The sequence below is a fragment of the Coregonus clupeaformis genome, chromosome 36 (assembly GCF_020615455.1).
Source record: "Coregonus clupeaformis isolate EN_2021a chromosome 36, ASM2061545v1, whole genome shotgun sequence".
In the NCBI taxonomy this organism is placed as follows: domain Eukaryota; kingdom Metazoa; phylum Chordata; class Actinopteri; order Salmoniformes; family Salmonidae; genus Coregonus; species Coregonus clupeaformis.
In genome coordinates, this window is record NC_059227.1 from 14180254 (window position 1) to 14199047 (window position 18794).

General features: G+C 42.2%; 2 protein-coding genes across 4 annotated transcripts in view; one reads left to right on the forward strand and one right to left on the reverse strand.

The window, feature by feature from the left end:
* Positions 1-286: 286 nt before the first annotated feature.
* On the reverse strand, positions 287-7665 carry tmem251 (transmembrane protein 251). Of its 2 annotated transcripts, none has more exons than XM_041866019.2 (2): positions 7400-7665; positions 287-1222 (listed from the first exon to the last, which is right to left on the reverse strand). In XM_041866019.2, the coding sequence occupies exon 2, from the start codon at positions 1205-1207 to the stop codon at positions 752-754; it is 456 nt and encodes a 151-aa protein (XP_041721953.1). In that variant the 5' UTR covers positions 1208-1222; positions 7400-7665; the 3' UTR covers positions 287-751. The 2 variants fall into 2 exon arrangements, with proteins under 2 accessions (XP_041721953.1, XP_041721954.1); XM_041866020.2 differs by lacking the exon at positions 7400-7665 and adding an exon at positions 1510-1911.
* A 3653-nt stretch (positions 7666-11318) lies between these two features.
* itpk1a (inositol-tetrakisphosphate 1-kinase a) overlaps positions 11319-18794 on the forward strand; it is an 83102-nt gene continuing 75626 nt past the window's right edge. The window contains exons 1-2 of one of the 2 annotated variants that reach the window (XM_041865941.2): positions 11319-11440; positions 12211-12331. In XM_041865941.2, the coding sequence (XP_041721875.2) occupies positions 12237-12331 (95 nt within the window). In that variant the 5' untranslated portion in view covers positions 11319-11440; positions 12211-12236. Of the gene's footprint in view, positions 11441-12013; positions 12332-18794 lie in introns of those variants that run through there. The other variant, XM_041865940.2, reaches the window with a different exon arrangement.

Sequence of the window (18794 nt, forward strand, 5' to 3'; positions counted from 1 at the left end):
GTCCTAAAAGGCACAAGCTATTTTTCTTACAAATACTAGATAGATGGACCAATTGACGAATCCCCGAAACACTTCCTAAATATTGCAAGTAATAGAATTCGACAAAAAAAAGCATGTTATAACACTACAAAATACATTCAGACCAATGACAAAACAACACTGCATTACTTATCTAAGAATCACTACTGGTCCACTAAGACTGTTTTTTAAATGGCATCACATTCCTAAAACTGTCTGTACAAATTAGTTGACGTGTCATATTTCACCTTACTTCAAGTCAGTGGGGGTAATAGTTTTGGGATGATGATTGAACCAATATGGCTCTCAAACTTTCCCCTCAGAATTATTTGCTCAAAAAAGTGTGGGACCTTGCAGTGAACAGACAAACCTTCAATGATTGGCATCTGTATCGTAGTCAGGTACTGTGGTGCCCCTGGAGCGCGTGGCACCCTTTGGTCCAGCCTTTCTTCAATATAAGAATTCACAAATACAAAGGGTTGTGAAACACGTACCATTGTTCATCTCAAGAACAGCACACATACACATCAACAAAACCACCACCAAACCCCCAAGGGAATTGCCTAGTGATGTCTGGCAGGCTTAAGACTTCCCACAGTGCACTAGGTGAGTGTTTAGCATCCTGGAGTTCAGGTGTGAGAGTAGTAGGCCGCCGCCTAGTTTGTGTGCAGCATGCACCAAGGCTGCTCACCCCGCCTCTCATATCATCCACCGTCTCAACCGGTTGGACACTTTAGGTGTCAATCAGCTGCAGCCGGCTGATCTGATTGGACGCCTTGGCAAAGGTCTGGTGGCGGTTGCAGAGCACCGCCAGGCATATAGGCAGGATGCAGTAGCCAACCGTCTTGGGGTCGGCTCGCGTGCACGAGTAGAGGAAGAGGAACACCTGAAGGTAGGGCACAAGGAAGATGGTGACCCACACCCAGAAGGGCAAGAGGAGCAGGTGAGTCTTGAGACTCTGGGTCCAGGTGGGCAGCGAGGCTGAGGAGGAGGGGGGCCCAGAGGATGCGGCGGTAGGCGCGTTGTCCCCTGCCAGAGGTTGCTGCTCCTGAGCCACCCGCTCCACGTGCTCCAGGGTGAGACGGTTGTATGTCTGGTCGATCTCAAAGACATAGTAGACGACGGCCACGCTAGCCAGAAGGTACAGCCCCACGCCGATCCATCCCATCCGCTGACGAAAGTTCATCATTCTCCATACTCCTCCCTGGAACAGAAAAGGGCCTTAGTTTCAAAGTACTACTCAATAGCTTGCATTATGCATACTCATTTTCTTACCCAGTTGGCCACCCCTGGGTAAAAAAACAAAACGTATCTGGGCTGCATTCAGTACGGTGTTTTTTTACTGCAACGGTCAATTAAACGGAAACAGTGCTGTTCTGAACGCCACCCCCACCAAACGGAGTAAACGTCCCTCAAAGTCTGGTGCGTTTTCAATACTCAGATTCTGTTGGAAAACGTTTCTTAAACGGAACAAAACGGGTAGGGACCTACCTGAATTTGTCCAATAATGATTACATCCCTGTTGAAGAACGTTTTGGGGAAACGTGACGTTCAGTACGAACCATTACGCAACGTAGCTAGCAAACGTTCAAATGAAACTGAATGCTCCCGAGGAGAACCGCCTAGGCCAGCCTGCTCTCATAGACTAGATGTAATAGTAATAGTAAATGTAAATCCGGGACGCTCAAATGTGTATATGTTATGTTACATTTGGCAGCATTTTCCACTAGCGCCGGCTGTCGGCTATACAGCCGGTTAGACTCATTTTCAGCGGGTACTTTTTCCACTTAAATTAACTAGTCAGAAGAAAAATACGGAAGTCAGAAGAAAAAAAATCAGCCGAGCTCTCTCCCGCTAGAATGAACGATATGCATCTTCTAGCGATCTATTGATAGGATAGGCGCCTGTCAGTCACAAAGTGAGCGATGACAGGCAAACACTGCTGGTTTGACAGTCTGCGGTCTGTCCCGCCTCCCAGTATGTGTGTGTGCAGTCAAATATATGTTCACGGAGGGAAGAGCATGATGCTCCTTCATTCTCTACATGAGTCAATTTGACCGTCCCATATAATGTGGTAACGATGAGTCGAAATCCACTTAGTCTATTGTTTTCTGGCACATTAATTTATTTTGCGTGTTTCATATACAGCCACGAAGGGTTGGCGCATAGGCTTACTGTAATTTGATTGATGAACAGCAAGCTTGACTAATTTATAAATGGTGTCGAACTGACTGAATAAAGTCAATCCCATATCCTGGCCATTCATAAAGCATACAACATAGTTATATGCCCATGGTATCGCATCGGGTCAAGTAAACTAAAGATATTGTTTGTATTTTCGATATGAAGTCCATTAGGACTTGCCAGACAGTGACGTAAAAATGAGTGACTCGTCAGTAGGCTACCGAATTGCATTGGTAAGAGAGCAGTTCATTTGGCTCTCGGATTTACATACCGGTAAGCTTTTTAGCGATCATCTGCAGATAAATTATGAAAACATTCTATGAAGATGGTGAATCCTCCTCACTGCAGCAACAATAGGTAGGCTAGTGGAGCGATTGCCTCACTCTGGTCCAAAATATTTGTTTTAAAAGCTAATCATACTTATATGGTATTTTCAAAGACATTGATATAGGTCTACTGAATTCATCAAAGTCTTAACAATGGAGTAGACAACTGCTGCTTTCTGTGTAGCAAAGCAGGTGGTTGGTTGGGGTCAATGGGTGGGCGTATAAGGCGAATTTCTAGCAACCCAAAAGTTGCGTGTAAGAATCTCATAATTGGACAACTTTAACATTTTAGGTAATTAGCAACTACTTAATAGTTTTTAGCTACTTTGCATGTTTGCTAACCCTTCCCCTAACCCCTAGCCTAGCTAACGTTAACCACAACAAATTGTAATTTGTAACATATCATACTAATTGTAATTCGTAACATTTCATACAAAAACGATGATTGAAATCCACAAACTAATACATACCATAAGAAATGTAACATATACTAATTGGAGTGTCCTGGATTTACATTTACTATGTTATGTCTACCCCCGAGTCCTGGTTGCCTAGGCGTGGCTGATCTTCTCTTCTTGACTACACCCATCTCAAAGATGACCTAAAGGGCAAATACTCAGAAAGAGCTGGTAGCATGCAAATTTAAAATTGACTAATATGCACAGGCAGCTACTGTAGTGTTTGAGTGAGCATGTGACAGCAACTTGAATTGATAACCATCCTGCAACTAGCTCGTTTGTTTTATTTGACAAAGCTAGTTTGTGTGCCTATTACCATGATGAGGACGCATCCACAACCAACTATTTTAATATTTCAGTGTATGTACGTACATACACACACACACACACACACTGAGTGTACAAACCATTAGGAACACCTGTGCTTTCTATGACATATAGACTGACCAGGTGAAATTTATGATCCCTTATTGACGTCACTTGTTAAATCCACTTCAAATCAGAGTAGATGAAGGGGAGAAGCCAGGTTAAAATAATGATTTTTAAGCCTCGAGACAACAGACATGGATTGTGTATGTGTGCCATTGAGGGTGAATGGGCAAGAGAAAATATTTAAGTGCCTTTGAACGGGGTATGGTAGTAGGTGCCAGGCGCACCGGTTTGTGTGTCAAGAACTGTAACGCTGCTGGATTTTTCAAGATCAACAGTTTCCCGTGTGTATCAAGAATGGTCCACCACCAAAAGGACATCCAGCCAACTTGACAAAACCGTGAGAAGCATTGGAGTCAACATGAGCCAGCATCCCTGTGGAACGCTTGACACCTTGTAGAGTCCATGTCCCGACGTATTGAGGTTTTGATGGCAAAAGGGTGTGCAACTCAATATTAGGAAGGCGCTCCTAATGTTTTGTACACTCAGTGTATATACACACACACAGGCAAGTTTATTACATACATCACCCCATTCACGAAACTGGATCATTCTTACAGACAGTGAGTTACGTGGCCATGGCTTGCTATATAAAGCAGGCAGAAAGGCATCCAGTTACTGTTTGTTTGAACGAAAAACGAGTGACCTAAGCAACTTTGAGCATGGTATGATCGTCGGTGCCAGGCACGCTGGATCGAGTATCTCAGGCTTTTCACGCACGACAGCGTTTAGGGTTTCCTGAGAATGGTAAGACAAACAAAAAACATCCAGCCAGAGACAGTCCCGTGTGCTCATTGATGAGAGGTGCGATGAAGAATGGCAAGCAAACAGGTGGGCTACAAACAAGCTTTTGTATTCTGATCATGGTGTTCTGAAGATGGAATTCCGAACACATCATGCGTCTACACCTACATTTAAATGTGTCTAACTGTCCAAATTGTGTCCCAATTCACTTTTCCACGCGCTATATTCAAATGCCCGTATGGCTCACTTGATAGCACAACAACAACTTGATGGCAGTAGCAAACTATTGTAGCGAACTAGCCAGCTAACGTCTAACTAGCCAGTAAGCTAGCTAACAAAGCTAAAGGAATTGCAAACACGTTAGCATAACTCTAGCCAAACAAAAAATAAATAATTCTAAATAAGGTCGCTGGCTAGCATTTAAGAAGCCAGCAAACACGTTCCTCACACACTAGGAAAGTATTTCCTCCAACGTTTAATAAAATATATGAAAATACAAATACATTCAAAAATGTGCCTCGCTCCCAAAACACAAATTTTCTGATGACGTCGCCCACTGTATGCGCTTTCGGTAGTCTGATTGCTTCCAGACTGAGGAGAAATCCACACACAATGCGCCCCTGACCAACAGCCACTCAGATTTTTTAACACCCAAAAACACAGATGAGCATGCTTTGTAATGTTTCTAAAACAAATGTATTACTAGTAAGAGGTCATGTGGTATATTGTTTAATTTCATTTTTTGTGACCCGAGTCTTTTAACCAAAATATCACAGATGAGACAATGTTCACATGCCTCTAAGGGCGAGAGGTTACAGGTGGTAGCACGACTCAAGTCATGTTTGTGCCTGTGAGATTGAGTCTGACTAGTAGAAGCATTGTCTTCTCTTCCCTAGCAGTTGAAACTCATAGAAAAACAACCTAGCTTGTGAAGAAAACAATGTAAATGGCCAAGAAACAAGTACAAAGTCTCATTTAAGTAGACTTTCATTTTAAGTAAATTAAATCAACTTTTATGCCTGTGAGCAGTGCTTCTGAAAATGAATATTTCACTCAGCTCTTCACGTGCGCACAGCCTGGCAGTGTTGCAGCGTGAGGTGGGATAGGCTATATGTGACTGGTTTCAGGAAACTAGGCATATGTCGCGCGTCACTACTTCACAGGAGAGCCATTTGAACTTAAACTTTTTTTTTTATCAAAGGGCGTTTTTTGGCAGAAATGCCTTCTGGAACATGTGAACTTTCATTTGCCTTAATAACAAACTTGTATGCCATCTGTAAATATGAATAAAATTGTTAAATTACGAGCCTAGTTGGTTTAGCCACGGAAAAAGACAGCAACCTTCCCGCTAGCCATGATCGGCTGAGATAATGCTAAATTACGTAAATTGAATAATGAGTGGGCTGGACATGCAGAGAGATGGTCCTCTGTAGCTCGGCGCTTCGATCCCCGGGACCACCCATACACAAAAATGTATGCACGCATGACTAAGTTGCTTTGGATAAAAGCGTCTGCTAAATGGCATATTATTATATATTATTATTATTATTAGATGAGTTCGGATTGGTCTGCCATGTAGCACGCTTCTGTCTATAACATGAGCTGGTCAGTATGTGTTGGTAATCCTTTCTAATGCAGCTTTTTTGAAAGATATCACATAGTAGAACTGCATAAGTGTTGCTCTCCACTTTCTGGAGGACCGAGTTTTGAAATCAGTGGAATGATAGCTAAGGAGATGGGGAAAATTCTGCTGTTTGATTGCAAATATGCAGTCAAAAAGAGAACACACTGAAGGTTGTTGTATAAAACACCTGTCTCCGGTTTACATCTTCAAACGAAGGGCAACTATGGCATCTGTGACAGAGTGGGAGGAGCGTCCATCCATGTATACAGGTAAGATAGTCTAGCTAGCTACATTTTCAGATATTACACATTTCGAAATTTTGTCAGAATTTACGAATGCTCAACACCCGTTGAATATGGCCGGTGTCAGTAAACGTTGGCAAAAAAGCGTAATGAAATTGTTGCCAGCAGCACAGTTTTAGTCACCAACGCTCTGGATAACATACAAACACCCTAATCAGCTCTGCTAGGGCGAGTAAAATGGCCAGAGTGAGCTGTTCTCTCATTTGTGTCTGGAAGTAGCTAGCAAGCTAGCCAACGTTAGCCAGTTAGCTTGGGTGCTTGACTGCTGTTGTTAGGTCAGAACGCTCGGATCAACCCTACTCCTCGGCCAGAGCATCCAGTGTGTGCTCTGCCATAGATAAAGAGCCAAGTTAGCTGGCTAGCTAGCTAGTTGGCTGTCAAATCTGCATATGACAGATGCTTTTCTGCTATGTTTAGCCAGCTAACGTTAGCTAGCTAGCCAGCAATGCGCAGACAATCCAATGCAATGGCAGATGTGGTCGACTAACTGACAAACAAACACTGGGATAAAGCCAGCTAGCTAACGTTATGGGCTGGGCCGCTTCTTCAGGTAGCTTACCACAGCACCAGACTGTACACTCCGAGAGCGAAACGCTCTGAATTTACGAACTGACAATCTGACAACGCTCTGAGTTTACGAACGCCCAGAGCACACTCTGGCCTCACATGTGAATCCTTAAAGAGATGGGTGGGAAAGAGGGTGTGAACGATGCTGAATGGGTGTAGACAAAGAAGAGCTCTCCAGTAGGTGTACCAAAACATTCAAGGGCCATTTTCTCAAAAGTGAGGTTACAAGTTTATCAACTTTCAAAGCATTTTCTAACTCTGAGTCTCTACTTTCATCCAATGTAAAAAACACAATTTCAAATGTTGCTACATAAGACCGAATCGAGCCGTTCGGTCACATATAGGATTCGTAGTTCTTTGACTTTGTGCGATTAATTTACCAGCTATGAAACAAAACGGCGGAAATACTTTAAAAACAGTTTATGACGCTAGGCGTCGCATTTGCATGGAATCCAATGGGCTGCTATAGCAGTAGCTAGCCTAGAATGCTGACGAAAAACTAGCAATATTTGAATCTTCTAGATAATGGGATAATTAGGAGTACACTACCATCTCTCATCCCTGGATTGAGGTACATTATATCTCGCACCGCGTTACGACTACAGAGAGAATGTCATGTGAACATCTAGTCGGATTCTTGCTAACTAACTAGCTAGGCAGTTAACGTTAGCCTAGGTAGCTGAAAATGGTAGACCACATGATTTGATAGATGGAAAGTGTGTAACATTAGCTAGCCATGAAGCTCACCTTTCTTTACATGACAAACCGTTTCGTTGACGAGGCAACTTGCTGTGATTTCATTTTAAATCCATGTTCATATTATTTCATTACCCCAGGCCATTTAATAAACCAGCAACAACAACACCGATCGCCTTTCTTCCTTGTCATATGACTGACCAGAGATATTAGAAAAGGAGATAATGCCGCGTTCAAAACAACTGGGCACTCGGAAATCTCGGACTTCCGACTTCAGTGTTCTTCAGGTCGGAAAGTCTGAACTCTAGAAACATCCCCGTGTTTCCGACTTGGAACTGCGAGTTGGATGACCGTTCAAAACGATTTTTCCTAGTCGGAGCTCGTCCTTTTCCGAGTTGTCATGAAAGCTCGGAAGTCTGGGATTTCCGAGTTCCCAGTTGTTTTGAATGCGGCATATATCCCAGCAGGAAATGAATGGAGAAACATATAACACTCCGCCCAGCAGACTGTCGACCAATCGCGTTTACGTAGTCATTTTGCGTCACGCGGTTGCTAAACTAATCGCGTGACGCAAATGGCCAAGTGATGGGAAATGTAATAGAAAATAAAGATCTGGTGTGCCTGAATGATGGCAGAGGGACCAGGATTGATGTAGCCACAGGGAAAGAGTCTGCCTTAGACCTCACTCTGTCTGGTATCTAGTGCTATGGCAGGAATGTGTGAGTGGGAGGTATGGGAGGAGTCAACAGTAGGGAGTGATCATTACCCCATTGTATGCACAGTAGGCCGGAGGGAGGAGGAGGTGTTAGTGGATGGAGTAGGCAGGTAGGTGTTTGGAAGGGCAAAGTGGGATCAGTTTCAGGAGCTGAGTGAGCAGGTGATTGCTCGTGTGGATATGAGAGGGGATGTAGATAGTATGAATAACTGGGTGAGAACAGCGTTAGTGGGGGCAGCTACTGAGGCTATACCTAAGAGTTCAGGGAGGAGGAGGAGGAAAGCAGTCCCATGGTGGACAGAGGAATGTGGGGCAATGGTGAGGATTAGGAACAGGGCATTTAGAGTACTGAAAAGGACGCATAACTTCCAACATCTGATTCAGTATAAGCAGGCCCAGGCCATGGTGAGGAGAACTATCCGTCAGGCAAAGAGGTCATGTTGGCATTGGTTCTGTGACACCATTGGAAGGGCGACACCTGTGGGAGAAGTGTGGGGGATGATTAAGAGGATGAGTGGGATCAGAAGGGAGTGGGATTATCCAGTGTTGACGAGTGGGGAGGATGTGGCAGTAACAGATGAGGAGAAAGCAGAGATGATGGCCAAAGCATTTGTCCAAGTGCATAGCTCCGCAAATCTGTCAGAGCAGGGGCAGAGGGGGAGAGAGAACACAAGAGAGGAGCATCCTGGAGTGCTGGAAAGGAGGGAGGATATAAATTATGCGTTGAGTGCACCATTTACCAGGGCAAAGGTGAAAAGAGCAATAGGTAAGGGTGGGTTAACTTCACCTGGGAAAGAGGAGGTGTGCTATGTTATGTTGGCCCATCTTAGTGATGAGGCACTGGATAAGGTATTGGTGTTGTACAACAGAGTGTGGGAGGAGGGGAAACTACCAGGCAGTTGGAAGGAGGCAGTAGTGGTACCAATCCGGAAGCCCGGGAAGGATCCAACGAAGCCAACAGGCTATCGGCCAATAGCTTTAACATCACATGTATGTAAGATTATGGAACATATGATTATGGAGAGGCTAACTTACTTCCTGGAGAGCAGAGGGCTAGTAACGCCATATCAGAGTGGGTTCAGGAAGGGTAGGGGAACTATGGATCCAGTGCTCTGCTTAGAAGCAGAGGTCATGAAGGCTCAGGTGAACAAGGAGACTATTGTAGCTGTCTTTTTTGATGTGGAGAAGGCGTATGATATGATGTGGAAGGTTGATATTATGGGGGTAGGAGGAAGAATGTACAACTGGATAAAGGATTTCCTGTTTGGAAGGTCTATCCAGGTGAGGGTGGGGAAGTCTTTATCAACCAGCTACTTGGTGGATAATGGTACACCACAGGGGAGCGTGATTAGTCCTCTGTTGTTCTCAATCATGATCAATGATGTTTACCCTCAGGTACAGCCGGATATAGGGAGGTTGTTATTTGCAAATGATGGTGCCTTATGGAAGAGGGGTAGAAATGTGCCATACATAGTCAGGATGGTACAGGAAGCAATTGATGAGGTAGAGCGGTGGGCATTAATGTGGGGATTCAGGTTCTCTGTAGAGAACTCAAACAGTGTTCTTTACCAGGAGGAAGGTGGGAGATGAGGTATGCTTGAGGTTATATGGGAGAAACTTGGAGAGGGTGGGGGCCTTCAGGTTCCTTGGGGTATACTTTGATACTAGACTGACGTGGGCAGAACACATTGAGAGAGTGGTGGGAAAGTGTAAGAAGGTGCTAAATGTGATGCGCTGTCTGACGGGGAAGGAGTGGGAGGCTGGGCGTTCCTCATTGAAAACCATGTATGTTGCATTGATCCGATCTGTAATAGACTATGGAAGTATAGCATATGGTTCGGCAGCCCGGACCTCATTGGAAAGGCTAGATGTCATACAGGGGCAAGGACTCAGAATATGTAGTGGGGCGTTTCGGATGTCTCCAGTGGAGTATATTGAGCAGAACGTCATTAGATATAGTCTCAAATATTTTGTTATCTTTTTAAAGAGAAACGGGGTTGGCAGGTAGGATTTAGTGTTTCCCTGTCTCTGGGCCACATTCCAGTACGGTAGGTGGCGGTAATGCACCATAATGTTGGATGCCAACCGCCGATAAACCCCACTGAAGAAGAAGAAGACGAGAAACCTGCCTATTTTCCTCGAAAGTACAAGTGAATTATCTCAAATCCTGGAAAATATGTTTTATATTGAGCTTCTTGTTCACTTAATTCGTGCTCATGTTGTGGTTTTGTGGTAGCGCACAATTGACTCTTTGAAGGAGAGCGCTCCTTGTCGGAGTTGTCCTAGAATGGACCGCACGGCCCCATTGACTAATGCCGCGTTCAAAACAACTGGGAACTCGCAAATGCCTGATTTAATGCGTTCAAAACAACTGGAACTCAGACAAAAACGAGCTCCGACTGGAAATAATTGTTTGAACTCGGGCCTCTTTCTAGAGCTTCGACTTTCCGACCTGAATATCACTGACTTCATGATTTGACTCGTATTTTTCCATGTTCCCAGTTGTTTTGAATGCGGCAAATGTACGGACAATTTGAAATTCATAGATAGGGGGCCTAATGAATTTATTTCAATTGACTGATTTCCATATTTGAACTGTAACTCGTTGAAATGGTTGCATGTTGCGTTTAGATTTTTGTTCAGTATAGTTACAGACATTTCTTTTTAGGTAACTAGTGAAGACCCGATATTCGGGAAACAACAGCGCCACATAAAGTTGAAATAAGAGCAGCATCAAGTTCCTTGTCATACTTTGTAGGCCTGTTGCTTGGGTAGGTTACTAGAATCTAGTGCATTTTAAGGGCGATATATACGTATTTAATAAGGAACTGTATGCATTTGTGTTGCACATCCACATTCATATACTGCAGCATGCCATGAAAATTATTCCAATATATAGTCTACCCGGTTGCCTGTCAATAATGAATAGCCTACCACTAGATGTCGCAATGTGAGCAGTACACCTTAGCAAAACAGTAGGCTACCACTATTATCGTATCTTTCTGCCTTTTTGTGTATATATCATCCAACAATCATCATGTATTTAGCAAATGTTTGTGCAATTTTGGCTATGTCCACTTGATAATTTTCCCATTTTCACCCACCTCAATCTATGGATTGAGTGATTTGACAGCTGAGCTGATTGTGTCACCCAATAGGTAACTTAATTGGTGCCTCCTCCCATTGATACGACAGCACGACATTAAAGTTGATTAAAAGCCTTTCACAATTCATTTGGGCCTGTTATTATAGGAATAGCGTCCGATGCATAATCTTCTCTGAGCTGACCATTTGGGCATATCAGGTTATCTTGCATTTATTTGACTGTTCGTCTGAACCAACGATCAAGGAACCTGTTGTGGTGAAGACCAGACAAGGTACGTGGTATCTAATTTTGTAGGCTATCAAGTATCAACCAAAAATAGCTTATTTTTGTGTTCTGTTTCGGTCGTTTCTGCACTATACAAAGGCTACAATTAATAGGCCTATAGCCTAACACTAATTTGAAGAGGTTCTATGCATTTTCCCTATATTTCATAAACTGAAACTGATCAAGTTACTTTGTACAAGTCCAATATCGGCCTCTTCCAAACACAATCGCGCTCTCTCTCGGTCTCCCCCTCTGTGATTCAAAGCAATTGAGTATTTTGCCTGTTGCTCTGCGCACAACAACAGAAGCTTGCAAACTCGCGGAAGGTTTACAGCACTTGTATGCCTACGATTTTCAGCCACAACAATTCACCGTTGGAGTCACCTTTAGGCTACTATATCCGATAAACATCAAGAAACGAATTGGATGGATTAATTGTAAATGACTCGTGGGTAAATGCATTCAATTTCTCAAAGTAAACGTTTCTGGCACGGAATATCGGCACTTTGGGCAAGAGAGGGACACAATTGGAAGGGAGATCGCTCAGGGAACTAATTGACCACGAAGGATTGTTGGTAACCAGACTTACCTGAAATACAGCTGGAGTAGGCAAGGGTGCAAACCTGCCATACAGATCTTGTCTAGGGTATTTAAAGGTCTCACAGTTTGCAAGAGCTACAGAATGAAAACATTTTAGGAGAGAATTAGCTATCGTTGGCACAACGGCAAGAACAGCTGGCTTTTATGAATAACTCTCTTTCATTATGTCATTGTCAGCAAGGGCCCCAACGCATAATATTGAGATGCAGACTCTTCTGAAGGGCAGAAGAGTGGGCTACTGGCTCAGCGAGAAGAAGATCAAAAAGATGAATTTCCTAGTATTCGTGGACATGTGCAGGTAAGAACATCCACAGGCTATTAGCCTACCAATACATTCTGTAACCTCGAACGTATCCGTGAAGTATAGCCAATAGTTTTCCTTCAGTTCACAATAATGGTTACATGACTTAGACCGTGTGTAACCTGTTGCTGAAAAATGTAGGCTACAGGGCTTTGCACGCATTTCTAGCACATCCAATTCATTTACACACTGGTACAGGACTTAATGCTCGACTTGGACTGAAATAGGTGCAGGTATTCATTTTGGGCGCCAGAACTCCGCACTATTTTAAGCCAATATTCCAAGATGTGCAGTAATTTAAGCATTAGAACATGTGATGTGTGTTCCTGCCCAAATCAATTAGTGTGTGAATTAATGTTCTTGCTGATCGCAAGAACACTCGAGAAATATCACATACTTATTTCGGTTATGTTGACAATTCCTTGCAATCTTCAATAGGCTAAAGTGCGTGTAGTGCTGCCTGCTAGAATGATAGTTTAGTAGCTGTTCCAAGTCGGACATGCATAATAATATCAATGTGATTGAATTAGAGTCAGTGTTTTTCATCCAGATGTTTCCACTTCGACCCATAGCCGGGGTGCTGAGGGTGCTGCAGCAGCCCCTGAAAAATCTATTACCAGATAAAAATAGACTTTTACCCAAAACCTTCCCCTCAAGAAGTTGCAGGGTGTTGCAAGCTTTTATTAACAGGTATTCCGCTTCAGAGAGGCTACCAAGCATACAGGTTTTACTGGTTAGTCAGAATGCCATTGACGTTTTACTGACGCCAGTGATTGGAGATGACATGCAGTCAAATCCAAAATTATTGGCACCCTTGATGAAGATGAACAAAAAAGATTATAAAATAAATAATACATACTGAGCTATAGTGTATGCTTCCAAAGATTTGGGAAATTATATTATTTTATACGAGTACAATTTCTCAGAGAAAGATTTTGTTTAGCAATTAATAAAATGAATACAAAAAATAGGTGTCAAAACGATTGGCACCACTGTTTTAATACTTTGTGCCCCCTCCCCTTGCAAGGATAACAACAATTAGCTTTTCTTTCTATTTTACTTTATTTAACCTTTATTTTATCAGGGAGTCATACTGAGACCAAAGTCTCTCTTACAGATGACCCCTGAATTACAGAAAATACACGTCAATATAAATGCAAGAAGAAAGAAACACGGTCAAAAACAACAAACACATTCATCAGTAATAGGATTTTATATTGAAGATCTCATTGGGAGGGATCTTTGCCCATTCCTCCATTGTGCTAATGGACTGCCCTCTTCAATTCAAACCACAAGTTTTCAATGGGGTTCAAGTCTGGAGACCATTGCAAAATGTAGATTTTTTTTTTGTGGTCAATTAACAATTCCTTTGTGAATTTGTATGTGTGCTTGAGGTCATTGACTTGCTGTAAGATCCACTTGTGGCCCATTTTCAGCCTCCTGGCAGAGGCAACCAGGTTTTTGTTAAAATGTCCCAGTTCATGTTATTGTTGACCTTAACAAAGCCCCCAGGACCAGTGGAAGAAAAACAGCCCACCACCATATTTTACAGTAGGTATGAGGTTATTTTATGCATCCTTCTTTAGAGGCCAAACCCACCACTGGTGTGCGTGGCCAAATAGCTCTATTTTCATGTCATCTGACCAAAGCACTGGTTCCAATCCAAGTGCCAATGCCATTTAGCAAACTCCAGGCATTTACATTTGTTGGTTGCTCTCAATAAATGCTTTTTTATGGCAACACTTCCAAATAGCCTATTGGAATGGAGGTGGTGTCTAATTGTAGATTTGGTGATGATGTGACCAAGTTCTGTAATTCTCCAACTGTGGCCCTTGGACTTTTCTTTGCCTCCCGAATCATCTTCCTCACTGTGCGTGGGGATAAGTAACACCTGTCCTCTACTAGGCAAGTTTACCACTGTTCCTGGAGTTTCAAACTTCTTAATTGTTGCCCTAATAATGGTAAGTGGTATTTGGTTTTTGGCAAGTTCCTTGCCTTTCCCAATGAAATGGATGACAAAGGGGTTTTACATCCGTGCTCAAGGTGCTCTAAAGTGCGCATATGCATCAAAATGTTTTGCTGTGCAACCTGGATTTTTAAAATAATTGTAATGATAAGGCTTTGCTGTACCATTTTGTTTCTTGAGCGCAGATTCGTTAGCGTCATGCTTACACCATTAATACAGCGAAAACTGCTTCAAAAGAGCTGACCCACATTACCAGCGCAACGTTTTTCTCTTCCTGTCACGGATTGTTTTTAAACCACTCTCCTCCGCATTTCTTATACACCTTGTTCAGTCATGTTTGTTACCTCATTAGCTAGTTAGTTTACAACCTGGTAACACCAATATATCCAAACATTTGGGGGCACAGAAAGAAAGGAAAAGTAATGGCTTCTTCAGGAGATCAATGATCATACCGATGAATGGAAGAGATACTGTATCTTGCATATCATCACAAACTTGGCGCTCTTAAAGAGACGGTGTACAATTTTCAATGCAATGCATCTCAATAGAAAATAGTGCTTTTACATAGGTTTTAACACTAATATTCCACAAATGACTAATTTCAATGAGTGGTATTTGTATTAACATTTTTGCTACATTTAACAAATGTATTTACAGGGTTACAAATTAGTTTCTAGGGCACAACGCGCTTCAGAAATGGCTATAATTCATATAGGCTAAATCTCAATCGCTAAAAAAAAGATTGTATTTTCTGGTGCTCCTAAATTCTATGTTGTGCTACCAATGAAAAATGTTATTTAGAGCCCTGTGCATGTTACCTCATTTACATATCCCAGTGAAACAGGAAGCTATGGAAGGCCACAATACTGATGAGATTAACTTAGTCTCATTTTAATTTAAAAAAAAAAAGAAAATAATTAATGCAGATTTTATTTTGTTTGATTTTATTTATCAGAAACTTTAGGGATGCCAATAATTGACAGCTGTTCTTTTTACTTGTTAAACAATCTCAAAAAGAAGCTCTTTCTCTGAGCAATTGTATTAGTATAAAATACGGAAAAAAACATACAATGAAGCTCGGAATTTGTATTATCTAATACAGTATTTTTTTGCACATCTTTATCAAGGGTGCCAATATTTTTGGACCCAACTGTACCTCATGCTATGCTATCGGCAACTGCAGTGTTCAGTGCTTCTCATTGTTAAAGGAGCCAGGAATTGACAAGTGAATGTGGCAAACTACTGGCAAATCATAGCGAGTCTTGTGCTAAAGTGGGTTTACCCCATGCCTGTTGATCTATAGGTAATAGGTGTTAAGGGCCAAAGTTTGCAGCCTAGTCTCAAGCACTGTGCAGGCCAGTCAAGTTCTTCTACACCGATCTCGACAAACCATTTCTGTATGGACCTCGCTTTGTGCACGGGGGCATTGTCATGCTGAAACAGGAAAGGGCCTTCCCTGAACTGTTGCCACAAAGTTGGAAGCACAGAATTGTCTAGAATGTCATTGTATGCTGTAGCGTTAAGATTTCCCTTCGAACTAAGGGGCCTTGCCCAAACGATGAAAAACAGACCATTATTCCTCCTCCACCAAACTTTACAGTTGGCACTATGCATTGGGGCAGGTAGCGTTCTCCCGGCATCCACCAAACCCAGATTCGTCCGTCGGACTGCCAGATGGTGAAGCGTGATTCATCACTCCAGAGAACACGTTTCCACTGCTCCAGAGTCCAATGGTGGCGAGCTTTAAACCACTCCAGCCAACACTTGGTATTGCACATGGTGGTCTTAGGCTTGTGTACGGCTGCTCGGCCATGGAAACCCATTTCATAAAGCTCCCGAAGAACAGTTCTGTTCAGTGCTGACGTTGCTTCCAGAGGCAGTTTGGAACTCTGTAGTGAGTGTTGCAACCGAGGACAGACTATATTTTTACACGCTTCTGCACTTCACGGCTGAGCCTTTGTTGCGCTTAGACGTTTCCCCTTCACAAAAAATACATTTGACAAACTGACTTGTTGGAAAGGTGGCATCCTATGACGGTGCCACGTTGAAAGTCACTGAGTTCTTCAGTAAAGCCAATGTTTGTCAATGGAGATTGCATGGCGGTGTGCTCGATTTTATAGACCGGTCAGCAACTGGTGTGGCTGAAAATAGCCGAATCCACTAATTTGAAGGGGTGTCCACATACTTTTGTGTGGAAGAAAAGCTTAGGCCTAACCCCTAGAGAGATGCTGGTGGCATGCTACGACACCGACATGCATTTATTTGTGTCAGATGGCTACTGCGCCTGGTATACAGATGTAGACGTACAGAAGGAGTCTAATTAGTTTTAGATCAGATTTTTTTTTCAAAGATGATCATTTATAAATGTTAGATTTTAGGAGTAACTCTGGTAGACCTGAAACCGACTTCCTCACATCAAGTTCAACTGTTGGAGTCAGTTTGAGCACCGGGGTGCACTGCCTTCATATCATGGGCCTGCAGTAGCTAAAGCTTAATAATAGCCACACTATACCAAACGTTTCTAAACTTTATTAGAGTAATATCAAAACTAAGTCCAAGCCATTGTTTTATAGGGAAAATATGAGCAGAAGCTTGAATGTAAACCAGGGAAAAAATGCACTATCCTCCCCTGTGCCCAATAAAAAATTGTTTTTAACACAACCCTCCCCAAAGCAAAGAGAAATGTTTGACAACCCTCCCGTATTTTGGACCACCCCTGCCCCCACAGTAAATGTCGATCTGTCCCTTAGCAATATTGCCAGTCCATATGAATGGTGACTCAAGTGGACAGCGAACAAACAAGATAATAAAAAAAGACCCAGAGAATGTCAGGATATTGTAAAAAATTATGTTCCTACACTGGGAGAACGCATCTTTCAATTAGTTATGTTGAGAACATGAATCCATAACCTGGTAACTGAGTGCAGGGTTGGAGTAATGGGTTATTTAAAAAAACTGTAAATGTAATCCGTTACGTTAGCAGCAAAAATATTGTAATCAGATGATAGCTACTTTTTTAAAAAGTAGAATACTTTTAAATTCAGACAGGATGTTTGCGAAAAAAATCTTTGACAACTTTGTTTTCTCAATGACTTTCAAATCAGCATTGAAAAGGGCGCATGTTTAAATGTTCTGGCTTAGCGACTCTGACCACTGATGACACACCAAATACGTTTGATGAATCGCGGGAAAAGAGCAGAAATAGGCTACAGTCCAAGCTGTCTTCCAATGGTGCGACTGCTGTCGGTATCCAAAGGTTATCCAACTTGAATAAACGCTTGGAGGTAAGGATGACAGCAGTGGTGTAGCCTACGGCCGAAACGGATATCACTAGTGTTGAATTCTACATAGCCCATTGGTGTGAGTCGCACTGCAGCTCTCTCTTAACTATTTACGCCTTACGGGTTGTGGATGACTGTTCACAAATGTATAGGTGTATTTTAACCCAATAATGGTTGAATTGCTTTAAGTTTAAGCTGCCTGTCAATCATTGTTTTTGTAACTATTGGACAGCCAGTGAAAAAAGGGCTTTTGCAACAGCTGCATAATGCAGAGTTCCTACCAAATGAACTCCTCCGTGGTATTGTGCTCCATACTGTCAAAAACTAGCTTAATTCAACAAGACCAGAAGTGGGGCTTTTGTTGCTCAGTCTAATTTGTGCTGATATAAAATGAATAATAATCTAACATACACATGGTTGAAACTTGCCACTCAATGGGTATGTAATTTATAAATGCCTCATGAACTAGTTCAATTGTCACACCCCATGAGAACCCAAAATATAACCTTGTTTTTCTCCAATATTTGTAAATGTAAACAAACACTGTATATCCTCAACATGGTTTAAACAATAATTTTGATATCATGGATGGTCAGTCCTTGCATCCATAGCTCTATTAATCTGAGAGTGGTTTCTCCAGGCCCAGCCCTCAGCTTTTTACCAAAAAAATACTGTTCGCCCTTCAAACAGCTACAAATTATCAAGATATCAACGTGTCACCAACAAACGTAAACAATAGGCGAGTTTTTGGGATATGCTCAGGTAAAACAATTTGGCTAATCTATACTTCCATAATTACAAGTCCTGTTCTTGAAGATCAAGGGGAATTACATTATTTGGAATGACTGGAAATCTGACAGACATTGGTTTTTATTGTAAAGATGTAACCTAATCATATTATTATCTGTAGTAGAAAGTAATTGGTTAGAAGAACCCTACATAACCAACCCATTAAAAAAAAAAATGCAACCTCCATTTATGGCCAGCTATGTAAACTCGAACATTTATTTATCCTGCAATAGATGTCGTTCAATTGGTAATATTAATTTGTCTTGTTCTAATGCCACTTAAGAGGAAAGTAATCTGATTTTACGTTACTGAGTTTGGGTCATCCCAAAGTTACGTTACTGATAAAATGTGGACCGGTAACTAGTAACTAACGGATTACATTTAGAAAGTAACATACCCAACCCTGACAGACTGTCATTGCTTT

What these genes read in the sequence shown, in the direction of transcription:
- tmem251 (XM_041866019.2), bottom strand. Translation starts at nt 1,207, where the DNA reads ATGATGAACTTTCGTCAGCGGATGGGATGGATCGGCGTGGGGCTGTAC.